The sequence below is a fragment of the Bufo bufo genome, chromosome 9, assembly GCF_905171765.1.
Source record: "Bufo bufo chromosome 9, aBufBuf1.1, whole genome shotgun sequence".
In the NCBI taxonomy this organism is placed as follows: Eukaryota; Metazoa; Chordata; class Amphibia; order Anura; family Bufonidae; genus Bufo; species Bufo bufo.
Window position 1 is genome coordinate 143,276,549 of NC_053397.1, and position 13,277 is coordinate 143,289,825.

The window sequence follows — 13,277 nt, forward strand, 5'->3', positions numbered from 1 at the left end:
CTAACATGGAGGGTCCAGCTCCATTGTTACTCTGATTAAAAACACCAAGGGGTGGGGCATGGGCAGGGAGTGCCAAGTTCCAAAGAGGATGCCTGGTCCTCTATTATATATATATATATATAATAGAGGACCAGGCATCCTCTTTGGAACTTGGCACTCCCTGCCCATGCCCCACCCCTTGGTGTTTTTAATCAGAGTAACAATGGAGCTGGACCCTCCATGTTAGAGTAGGTCCCACCTGATAAGAAGCTACCTTGTCGTCTGGTAGGTGGGCTCGACATATTTTTGATCAATAATATGCGCTAAGAGCTTCTTCACTGTTATTTGGCGTCATGTATTTGACCCTGTTCACACATTCACCTGTTCACTCAGTCTTAGCGCATTTAGTGGTGTGCTGCTACTTTATTTGTTTGCTGTATTATTGCCGGGTAGCTTGCACCTGCGATTTGTCTAGGGCGGTGCTGTTCTGTTTTTTGCTTATATATAATTTTGTTATATCGTAGGAATATCTGATATCGCCTAACCCTAAGTGGATCTGATGCCGCTTTTGGAGCATTGGGGAGCAGCAGAAGATCCATTGCCCAAGCTCCGAGGCGGATCGCGACTGTATGCACAGTGGATCTTTTGAGAGCTCCTTTCCGAACTCATCAGATCCACCGTACTGCAAAGTATAGAGAGCGCAGAGGGACTGAGTGGTGCTTCAAGTGCTATGGCCAACCCCCTGATGCTCCAAAAAAGGAAATTTACATAAATATTAAAATTAATCTCGGCACTTATTAACCCTATAGAGAAGAGAAATATTGTTTCTCAGCAAGATCAAATCTACCAGGCAAAAAAAAAAAGTTTGATCACACAGATTTAAAAGGGTTGATCACACAGACAGATACTCTTTAAACTTTCATTAAAATGCAGCTTAAAGGGGTATTATCATCTGGGTAATCATGTCTCATCCCCCCCCTTGGGAGGCAGGTGGAGGCACTTGGGGGGCAGGTGAAAGAGAAACAGATTTAGCAGAGCTGAACATGCGGGTGTTCTGACAGTGCTGGTTGAAGATAAAAACAGATGTAGCAGAGCTGTATATGTGGAAGGTCAGAATCAATGCTGGTGAAAGAGCAACAGATGTAGCAAAGTTGAATATGCGGCTGTTCTGACAGTGCTGGTTGAAGATAAAAACAGATGTAGCAGGTCAGCATCAATGCTGGTAAAAGAGAAACAGATGTAGCAGAGCTGAATATGCGGCTGTTCCGACACAGTGCTGGTTGAAGATAAAAACAGATGTAGCAGAGCTGTATAGGAAGCCATTCAGCCAAAGTGATGTTAGGGGACTGGAGAAGACACATGTAGCTGAGCTGTATATGCATCTATAAAGATACATAGTGTAAGGTTTATACACAACTGGAGTACAGCTCTAATGGAAATATCTGCATCAGTGCTGGTGGGTGGGGGTTGGTCAAGCTTTTGGGCTAATGTATAATATGGAATTATAGTTTTTGATGCACAGAATGGGTTTTTAAAAGATCAGACAGAGATTTTGTGTGTAAAACTGCAGAACAGCCACGTGTTACTGTACACTGAGCTCACTTCCCATGACTCCGAGTGACCATTCCCCTCACACACACTGCAGGCTGCCAGACTGATGAGTCATTCTCTCCACATGAACGAGCACGCAGGACTCAGCTCTCAGTGTGATGTCATAAGGAGGTGTGGCCGGCCTTCACTCAAACTGCCTAAGGCCGCCCAGCCTTAGCTGCAGAAAAACCAGGAAGTGAACAGCTAGCTGGCAGCAATTGAGAATGAAGTAATGAAGCAAGATGAGAATACCCCTTTAAAGTTAGTGTTGGGAGATACTATGTTCTGGTTCAAAATTTTAATAGGCAACATCTAGACCTGAATATTTAGTGAGGAAACGCAGGAAATAATTTTTACTAGAGTTTGGTCTTGGGAATACAAAAGAGTAGACAAGTTTTTTTTAATAATAAGAAGGTGCCCAATACTGGAATTGTTCTGACAGATTTCATTCTTGAAGAACAATGATGTTTATTTACAAGTTTTAGCCTTTTTTCACTTTTCAGTGGACCTTCTTTTTGAATTTTCCTCCTGCAACTTTTTTTCTCACTCCCAAAGAACCTTCAGCATCATCTGTTTCCTCATCCCGAGGTCGTTTTTTCTTTTCTCCTTGTTCTCTTAGTTCCTGCAAGACAAAATAGAACTTCATTTTAAACGTTGTACAGTATAGTACAAAGATTTCTCACAGACTTTCTTCTCTTTAAAAGGACATCTTGTCAGCACATACCTTGATATAAATGCAGCTGCCATGGGGAATGCGCACTGAGCAGCTGAATGTAGCTCCATTTGTCCCGTATTGATATGTTCTTTTAATCCAGAGATATGTTTCATTTTATATACTAATTACCTCCTTGGTGCAACGAGGGTGTTGCCGTTGAACCAGGAGCTCCAGTCAGTGTACAGTGGCGGAAATAATTATTTGACCCCTCACTGATTTTGTAAGTTTGTCCAATGACAAAGAAATGAAAAGTCTCAGAACAGTATCATTTCAATGGTAGGTTTATTGTAACAGTGGCAGATAGCACATCAAAAGGAAAATCGAAAAAATAACTTTAAATAAAAGATAGCAACTGATTTGCATTTCATTGAGTGAAATAAGTATTTGAACCCCTACCAACCATTAAGAGTTCTGGCTCCCACAGAGTGGTTAGACACTTCTACTCAATTAGTCACCCTCATTAAGGACACCTGTCTTAACTAGTCACCTGTATAAAAGACACCTGTCCACAGAATCAATCAATCAAGCAGACTCCAAACTCTCCAACATGGGAAAGACCAAAGAGCTGTCCAAGGATGTCAGAGACAAAATTGTAGACCTGCACAAGGCTGGAATGGGCTACAAAACCATTAGCAAGAAGCTGGGAGAGAAGGTGACAACTGTTGGTGCGATTGTTCGAAAATGGAAGGAGCACAAAATGACCATCAATCGACCTCGCTCTGGGGCTCCACGCAAGATCTCACCTCGTGGGGTGTCAATGGTTCTGAGAAAGGTGAAAAAGCATCCTAGAACTACACGGGAGGAGTTAGTTAATGACCTCAAATTAGCAGGGACCACAGTCACCAAGAAAACCATTGGAAACACATTACACCGCAATGGATTAAAATCCTGCAGGGCTCGCAAGGTCCCCCTGCTCAGGAAGGCACATGTGCAGGCCCATCTGAAGTTTGCCAATGAACACCTGAATGATTCAGAGAGTGACTGGGAGAAGGTGCTGTGGTCTGATGAGACCAAAATAGAGCTCTTTGGCATTAACTCAACTCGCTGTGTTTGGAGGAAGAAAAATGCTGCCTATGACCCCCAAAACACCGTCCCCACCGTCAAGCATGGGGGTGGAAACATTTTGCTTTGGGGGTGTTTTTCTGCTAAGGGCACAGGACAACTTATCGCATAAACGGGAAAATGGACGGAGCCATGTATCGTGAAATCCTGAGCGACAACCTCCTTCCCTCTGCCAGGAAACTGAAAATGGGTCGTGGATGGGTGTTCCAGCACGACAATGACCCAAAACATACAGCAAAGGCAACAAAGGAGTGGCTCAAGAAGAAGCACATTAAGGTCATGGAGTGGCCTAGTCAGTCTCCGGACCTTAATCCAATCGAAAACCTATGGAGGGAGCTCAAGCTCAGAGTTGCACAGAGACAGCCTCGAAACCTTAGGGATTTAGAGATGATCTGCAAAGAGGAGTGGACCAACATTCCTCCTAAAATGTGCGCAAACTTGGTCATCAATTACAAGAAACGTTTGACCTCTGTGCTTGCAAACAAGGGTTTTTCCACCAAGTATTAAGTCTTTTTTTGTTAGAGGGTTCAAATACTTATTTCACTCAATGAAATGCAAATCAGTTGCTATCTTTTATTTAAAGTTATTTTTTCGATTTTCCTTTTGATGTGCTATCTGCCACTGTTACAATAAACCTACCATTGAAATGATACTGTTCTGAGACTTTTCATTTCTTTGTCATTGGACAAACTTACAAAATCAGTGAGGGGTCAAATAATTATTTCCGCCACTGTATGTGCTGATCATGTCCTTTGTGTGGTGCGTGACAGGGCCAGGAAGTGTCAGGAAGTGTGAAAGATAATCTTGCCTGGCCCTAAAATCTTGCGGTAGTGCGTGTGCCTCTTCATCGCCGCACACACTTTACATTAATACATTTTGCCAGGCATATGGTACTGAGCATGCATCCATCCACCGTGAGCTTCCTTAAAGGGAGTCTGTCACCTCCATATGGCCATATACAGTGCTTACATGGCTCTGTAGCACACCTATACAGGACTGTAACGGTACCTTTGTTCTTTTCTTTACACTTGCACCAGCAGGAAAAATGAAGGAGTAAAGTGAAAAGAAGGCAGAGCAGCCTGGGCACTTACACACTGAACGCCGCACCTGGGCACTTGCGAGTGCTCATTTGCATATGAATTAAACTTCGTTTTTCCTGCTGGTGCAAGTGTAAAGAAAAGAACAAAGGTACCGTTACAGTCCTGTATAGGTGTGCTACAGAGCCACGTAAGCACTGTATATGGCCATATGGAGGTGACAGACTCCCTTTAATGTACATACAGTGCGCTGACCAAACAGGTGCACGTACTGCCATGAGATTTCAAGGCCAGGTGAGATTACCTTCACACTACCTGTCCCGGTCACAAACAGAAGATGAGGCGTGGCCAGCACATACACTGATTGGAGCTCTGGGTTAACAGCAATGCCCTTGTTCCACCAAGGGGCTAATTAGCATATTAAAATAGCTCATATCTCTGGACTGCTAAAACTTAATCAACAAGGGGCAAATGGGATCATATTCAGCTGCTCAGCGCACATCTCCCACAGCTGTATTCGTATCAAGGTATGTGTTGAAAGATGCCATTTAATATGGGTGCATAAAGTTTTAGTAAATCATTTTTTAAGTGCCCAAATGGAGGAACTTTGCTAAAATGGTCACTGTACTTTAACCTCTTAAGGACACATGACGTACCGGTACGCCATGATGTCCTGGTACTTAAGGACACATGACGTACCGGTACGTCATGTGTTGTTCCGATCACTGCCGGCCGGCCGGCAGTGATCGGAACCCGGTGCCTGCTCAAATCATCGAGCAGGCACCTAGGCTAAATGCGCGGGGGGGTCCCGTGACCCCCCCATGTCGGCGATCGCGGCAAACCGCAGGTCAATTCAGACCTGCGGTTTGCTGCGATTTCTGCAATTTCTGATCCCCGCGGTCCCTGACCGCGGGGATCAGAAACTTTAGTATTCCTAAAAATAGATCTGTATCCCTCCCCCTGCACCCCCCCGAGTGATTTTAGCCCGGTGGGAGGTGCAGGGGGAGGGTTGCGGGCAGTGCGGGAGGCGGGCGGTGCGGCAGGCGGGATCGCGATCCCCCGCCCGCCTCCCCTTGTATAATCGTTGGTTTCTAGTGGGTATACCAGGGTGCCAGCACATTGCTGGCACCCTGGTATAAACGGCTGACATCTGCGATGCGATGTCAGCCGTTAACCCTTTCCATACAGCGGTCCGTATGGACCGCTGTATGGAAAAGGTTAACAGCGCAGGGAGCTCCCTCCCTCTCCCATCGGGGGGCTGCTGTGCCTTTGCAGCCCCCCGATGGGAGAGGGAGAGAGCCCCCAGAGAGCCCCCCTCAGCCCTGTGCTTACCCTTCCCCGTCTGCGCAGTTCTGAGCAGACGGGGAAGGGTTCCCATGGCAACAGGACGCCTCTCAGGCGTCCTGCTGTCCATGGTGCTGAACAGATCTGTGCTAAAAGCATAGATCTGTTCAGTGTAAGTAAAATACAGTTCAGTACAATATATATTGTTCTGTACTGTATTATACAGACATCAGACCCACTGGATCTTCAAGAACCAAGTGGGTCTGGGTCAAAAAAAAAAGTGAAAAAAAGTGAAAAAAAAAGTAAAAATCAAAAAACACATTTATCACTGATTAAAAATGAAAAAAATAAAATACCCTACACATGTTTGGTATCGCCGCGTCCGTAACGACCTGATCTATAAAACGGTTATGTTACTTTAGCCGAACGGTGAACGCCATAAAAATAAAAAATAAAAAACTATGATGAAATTGAAATTTTGCCCACCTTACTTCCCAAAAAAGGTAATAAAAGTGATCAAAAAAGTCGCATGTACGCAAAAATAGTACCAATCAAACCGTCATCTCATCCCGCAAAAATCATACCCTACCCAAGATAATCGCCCAAAAACTGAAAAAACTATGGCTCTTAGACTATGGAAACACTAAAACATGATTTTTTTTGTTTCAAAAATGAAATCATTGTGTAAAACTTACATAAATAAAAAAAAAAGTATACATATTAGGTATCGCCGCGTCCGTATCGACCGGCTCAATAAAAATATCACATGATCTAACCCCTCAGATGACCACCGTAAAAAAATTTAAATAAAAACGGTGTAAAAAAAGCCATTTTTTGTCATCTTATGTCACAAAAAGTGTAATAGCAAGCGATCAAAAAGTCATATGCACCCCAAAATAGATGCCAATCAAACCGTCATTTCATCCCGCAAAAAATGAGACCCTACTTAAGATAATCGCCCAAAACTGAAAAAACTATGGCTCTTAGACTATGGAGACACTAAAACATTTTTTTTGTTTTAAAAATGAAATCATTGTGTAAAACTTACATAAATAAAAAAAATTGTATACATATTAGGTATCGCCGCGTCCGTGACAACCTGCTCTATAAAATTACCACATGATCTAACCTGTCAGATGAATGTTGTAAATAACAAAAAATAAAAACATGCCAAAAAATCTATTTCTTGTTACCTTGCCGCACAAAAAGTGTAATATAGAGCAACCAAAAATCATATGTACCCTAAACTAGTACCAACAAAACTGCCACCCTATCCCGTAGTTTCTAAAATGGGGTCACTTTTTTGGAGTTTCTACTCTAGGGGTGCATCAGGGGGGCTTCAAATGGGACATGGTGTAAAAAAAAAAAACTGTCCAGCAAAATCTGCCTTCCAAAAACCGTATGGCGTTCCTTTCCTTCTGCGCCCTGCCGTGTGCCCGTACAGCAGTTTACGACCACATATGGGGTGTTTCTGTAAACTACAGAATCAGGGCCATAAATAATGAGTTTTGTTTGGCTGTTAACCCTTGCTTTGTAACTGGAAAAAAAATATTAAAATGGAAAATCTGCCAAAAAAGTGAAATTTTGAAATTGTATCTCTATTTTCCATTAAATCTTGTGCAACACTTAAAGGGTTAACAAAGTTTGTAAAATCAGTTTTGAATACCTTGAGGGGTGTAGTTTCTTAGATGGGGTCACTTTTATGGAGTTTCTACTCTAGGGGTGCATCAGGGGGGCTTCAAATGGGACATGGTGCCAAAAAAACAGTCCAGCAAAATCAGCCCTCCAAAAACCAAACGGCGCACCTTTCACTCTACGCCCCGCTGTGTGCCCGTACAGTAGTTTACGGCCACATATGGGGTGTTTCTGTAAACAACAGAGTCAGGGCAATAAAGATACAGTCTTGTTTGGCTGTTAACCCTTGCTTTGTTAGTGGAAAAAATGGGTTAAAATTGAAAATTAGGCAAAAAAATGAAATTCTCAAATTTCATCGCCATTTGCCAATAACTCCTGTGCAACACCTAAAGGGTTAACGATGTATGTAAAATCAGTTTTGAATAACTTGAGGGGTGTAGTTTCTTAGATGGGGTCACTTTTAGGGAGTTTCTCCTCTAGGGGTGCATCAGGGGGGCTTCAAATGGGACATGGTGTAAATAAACCAGTCCATAAAAATCAGCCTTCCAAAAACCATACGGCGCACCTTTCACTCTACGCCCTGCTGTGTGGCCGTACAGTAGTTTACGGCCACATATTGGGTGTTTCTGTAAACGGCAGAGTCAGGGCAATAAAGATACAGTCTTGTTTGGCTGTTAACCCTTGATTTGTTAGTGGAAAAAATGGGTTAAAATGAAAAATTAGACAAAAAAATGAAATTCTCAAATTTCCTCCCCATTTGCCAATAACTCTTGTGCAACACCTAAAGGGTTAACAACGTATGCAAAATCAGTTTTGAATACCTTGAGGGGTGTAGTTTCTTAGATGGGGTCATTTTTGGGTGGTTTCTATTATGTAAGCCTCGCAAAGTGACTTGAGACCTGAACTGGTCCGTAAAAATTTAGTTTTGTAAATTTCTGAAAAATTTCAAGATTTGCTTCTAAACTTCTAAGCCTTATAACATCCCCAAAAAATAAAATATCATTCCCAAAACAATTCAAACATGAAGTAGACATATGGGGAATGTAAAGTCATCACAATTTTTGGGGGTATTACTATGTATTACAGAAGTAGAGAAACTGAAACTTTGAAATTTGCAAATTTTTCCAAATTTTTGTTAAAATAGGTATTTTTTGGTGCAAAAAAAAAAAATTTTTTTGACTTCATTTTACCAGTGTCATGAAGTACAATATGTGACGAAAAAACAATCTCAGAACGGCCTGGATAAGTCAAAGCGTTTTAAAGTTATCAGCACTTAAAGGGACTCGTCAGATTTGCAAAAAATGGCCTGGTCCTAAGGTGTAAAAAGGCTGTGTCCTTAAGGGGTTAAACAAACTTTGCATAAATCAATAAAACAAGAAGGACTATCAGCTCACTGTGGAATCAAGTTACATGTTGCTCATAGAAGTTTTTTTTTAGAGAGGGAAGGGGGAGGAGTGAGCTGCTGCAGGGAGACAGATGCACAGACATAGAAAATTTACTGGAGCCAGCAGCAGTGTATCTCACTCCAGGGCTGGACATACTGCTGTATAAGGTTCTCCATGCTGATGCAGGTTCTGTGTGTGCTAAAGAGATATGGGAGCAACAACTTGTCCTCTATGAGTGCAGTGTATGGAGAACATCACTGCAGCTGGTCTTAGACTGGTTTCACACGGGCGTTGCGGAAAAAGATGCGGGTGCGTTGCGGGAACATGCGCGATTTTTCCACGCGAGTGCAAAACATTGTAATGCGTTTTGCACGTGCGTGAGAAAAAACTGCATGTTTGGTACCCAAACCCGAACTTCTTAACAGAAGTTCTGGTTTTGGTTAGGTGTTGTGTACATTGTATTATTTTGCCTTATAACATGGTTATAAGGGAAAATAATAGCATTCTTAATACAGAATGCATAGTACAATAGGGCTGGAGGGGTTAAAAAAAAAAATATAATAATAATTTAACTCACCTTAATCCACTTGTTCGCACAGCCTGGCTTCTCTTCTGAGGAATAGGACCTTTGATGACGTCACTGCGCTCATCACATGATCTTTTACCATGGTGATGATCATGTGAAGACCATGTGATGAGCGTAGTGACGTCACCACAGGTCCTTTTCCTGTGCACAGCAAAGAAGACGACAGAAGAGAAGCCGGGCTGCGCGAACAAGTGGATTAAGGTGAGTTAAATTATTTTTTTATTTTTTTTAACCCCTCCAGCCCTATTGTACTATGCATTCTGCATTAAGAATGCTATTATTTTCCATTATAACCATGTTATAAGGGAAAATAATAATGATCAGGTCTCCATCCCGATCGTCTCCTAGCAACCGTGCGTGAAAATCGCACCGCATCCGCACTTGCTTACGGATGCTTGCGATTTTCACGCAGCCCCATTCACTTCTATAGGGCCTGCGTTGCGTGGAAAACGCACAATATATAGCATGCTGCGATTTTCACGCAACGCACAAGTGATGCGTGAAAATCACCGCTCATCTGCACAGCCCCATTGAAGTGAATGGGTCCAGATTCAGTGCGGGTGCAATGCGTTCACCTCACGCATTGCACCCGCGTGGAAATCTTGCACGTGTGAAAGATGCCTTAGAGTTGGGCGATATACCATTTATATACCGCAGTATTTTTGTGAAGTCATAGGGGTGGTCACACTTGCGCCGACCGCTTCTAAAACATCCGTGCACGGCCGCCTGCGCACAATACCGGCCAGTTCCCGCACCAGCCCCCCTCTTTACTCCTTCACTTCACCAGGACTCTGCCCACCGACCAGAGAACTGTGACTTATCAGCCAATCTATGGTGCCCTGAAGGAACTGACCCGTCTGACATAGACAAGCCAGGCCGACATCAGCAGCCAATGAGAGGGGCGAAAACACAGCGGCATCCTCACAGGCCAGCAGCGAGATAGCCCTGGTCTGTACCATTGTCCACGGAGGCAGAAGACACATACAGAGTGTAAACGCCATTACCAGGGTTCTGCGGAATAAAATTGTGGTAATACTATCTCCTATTAACATTTGTTGCCAGGCTCAGTGTTTTTTCAGAGGCCCCTGCACATGACAGTGCCATCTCTAGCATTGGCCCTTAGCAGCTACTTTAGAAAAAGTGACACTCTAATGCAGTGCTCCAGACTAAAAAAAAATACCTAGTAGCCATTGGCTCCTGAACTGAAAAATTTAGAAGCCAAATAAAATTTTTAGTCGCCAAATCGAAACCGAATAAAAATTTTGGTATCGTGACAACGCTACGCCGATCAGATAGGGTTGTTTCGATACCAAAATTTTGATTCGCTTTCGTCACCATAGAAAAGTATGGCGATACTCAATACCCCGCAAAAATAAAAAAACACACACCAAAAAACCCCGCGTACATTTCGCATTTTATGAAACGTTCGGCCCATTAATAGAACAGTCCTATCCTATTTTTTGGGGTGACAAGGTGACAAAAACCATCCGATTCGCCATTTTTTTATTTTTTTAGTTCTGTTACAGCGCTCACCGCATAGGAGTTATTTTTTTATAATTTTATAGTTTGGACTTTTCGGACGCAGCACTATGTAATATGTTCATTTATTTATTTATTTATTGTTTATATATTTTATATGTAAAATTGGGAAAGGGGGGGATTTAAACTTAATATTTTAGGGTACTTTCACACTAGCATTTTTCATTTCCAGCATAGAGTTCCGTCACAGGGGCTCTATACCAGAAAAGAACTGATCAGGCATATCCCGATGCATTCTGAATGGAGAGTAATCCGTTCAGGATGCATCAGGATGTCTTCAGTTCAGTCATTTTGACTGATCAGGCAAAAGATAATACCATAGCATGCTACGGTTTTATCTCGCGCGAAAAAACTGAAGACTTGCCTGAATGCATTTTTCCCCATAGGAATGTATTAGTGCCAGATCCGGCATTCAAAATACCGGATCTGTCCTTCCGGTCTGCGCATGTGCAGACCGGTAAAAATGTGTAAAAAGATACAAGACGGATTAGTCTGTCTGCATGACAAGCGGAGAGATGGATTCGTTCTTGCAATGCATTTGTGAGATAGATCCGCATCCGGATGCGTCTCACAAATGCTTTCAGTCACATCCAGATCGGTGGATCCGGCAGGAAGTTCCGACGACGGAACTGCTTGCCGGATCACACTGCCGCAAGTGTGAAAGTAGCCTTAGTGTTTTTTTTTTTTACTTACTATTAGCCCCCTTAGAGGCTGGAACCCTTGTCCTATTCACCCTTAGGCCCCTTTCACATGGGCGAGATTTCTGCGCGGGTGCAATGCTTGAGGTGAACGCACTGCACCCGCACTGAATCCGGACCCATTCACTTCGATGGGGCTGTGCACATGAGCTGTGATTTTCACGCATAACTTGTGCGTTGCGTGAAAATCGCAGCATGCTCTATGTTGTGCGTTTTTCACGCAACGCAGGCTCCATAGAAGTTAATGGGGCTGCATGAAAATCGCAAGCATCCGCAAGCAAGTGCGGATGCGGTGCGATTTTCACGCATGGTTGCTAGGATGAAAGTCTATTCACTGTATTATTTTCCCTTATAACATGGTTATAAGGGAAAATAATAGCATTCTTTAATACAGAATGCTTAGTAGAAGGTCAATTGAGGGTTAAAAAATAAAAATAAAAAATGAACTCGCCTCCTCCAATTGATCGCGTAGCTGCCGGTTTCCTGTTCTTTCTTCAGGACCTGTGGTGACATCACTGTGCTCATCACATGATCCATCACCATGGTAATGGACCATGTGATGAGCTCAGTGACGTCACCACAGGTCCTTTGACAGGTCCTGGAGAAAGAACAGGAGACCGGCAGCTACACGATCATTTGGAGGAGGGGAGTTAATATTTTATTTATTTTTTAACCCTCATTGGCACTGAGCCACTAATGTTTATTATACTGGGGTGTTGGGGGGGCGCACTGCGCCACCAATGTTTATAGGTTTATTATACTGGGGAGGGGGCGCACTGCGCCACCAATGTTTATATGATTATTATAGTGGGGAGGAAGGGGGGGCGCACTGCGCCATCAATAAAGATCACTGAACAAATACAGGAGGCGGGTGCCGGAATCAAATAGCCGGCACCTGACCTCTATGACAGGGAGCTGCGATCAGCGGCAGTTAACCCCTCAGGTACCGCACCTGATGGGTTAACTGCCGCTGATCGCAGCTCCCTGTCAGAGGTTGGGTGCCGGCTATTTGATTCCGGCTCCCACCTCCTGTATTTGTATTAACAGGTCAGTTATCTTCATTGGTGGTGCAGTGGCCAAAGCCCCTCCCCTCCTCCTCCCGGCTCTCTTCTTATTGGCGGCGGCAGCACAGGGGGGAGGGAGAGACTTCTCCACTGCGCTGCTGAGAAGAACATCGGCGGCAGGGCAGAGAACTATCCTTTTCGGTGCCCCGCTGCTGTATTCAACTGCAGAGCTGCGGTGGCCGGTCTAGTCGCAAATGGCGACAACACTAAAAAGTCTTGTCGCCATTTGTAATTTCTTAGTCGCATTGGCGACCATTTTGGTCCCCATCTGGAGCCCTGTAATGGAATATACTACTTACTAACCGCTCCATGTACACATCCACATGAATGCAAATCAGTATAAGCCCCATACAGGAGCAACAATGAGACATTACTGTATACTGTATGGGGACAGCAAGGAAACAATGTATACAGGCCACTTAGAGACATTATACTGTAGGGAGGAGGGGGAAAGTAAAAATTTGTAGCCCCCATACAGTATAATGTCTCCTTTGGCCCGCCACCCTAGAGTATAATTGTCTCCTAGCAGCCCCAAGTGTTTTTCTTCTAAATGGGTATTTATAGCGATATATATATCATTATCGCAATAAATTTCTTAATATTGTTATCATGGGAATATTTTTGATCTCTCCCAGCCCTAGCTGGTCTCCCCAAACAGATCAGGAAAAATGGCCAACTACAGATATAGCCTAATCACAGAATA

The 13,277-nt window shown here is 43.5% G+C and overlaps 1 protein-coding gene across 2 annotated transcripts in view; it reads right to left on the reverse strand.

Moving 5' to 3' along the window:
- Positions 1-1,972: 1,972 nt before the first annotated feature.
- The window catches only part of DDX47 (DEAD-box helicase 47), a 129,501-nt gene continuing 118,196 nt past the window's right edge, over positions 1,973-13,277 (reverse strand). For both annotated transcript variants that reach the window (XM_040406568.1, XM_040406567.1), the window contains one exon: positions 1,973-2,191. In XM_040406568.1, the coding sequence (XP_040262502.1) occupies positions 2,069-2,191 (123 nt within the window). In that variant the 3' untranslated portion in view covers positions 1,973-2,068. The remainder of the gene's footprint in view (positions 2,192-13,277) is intronic.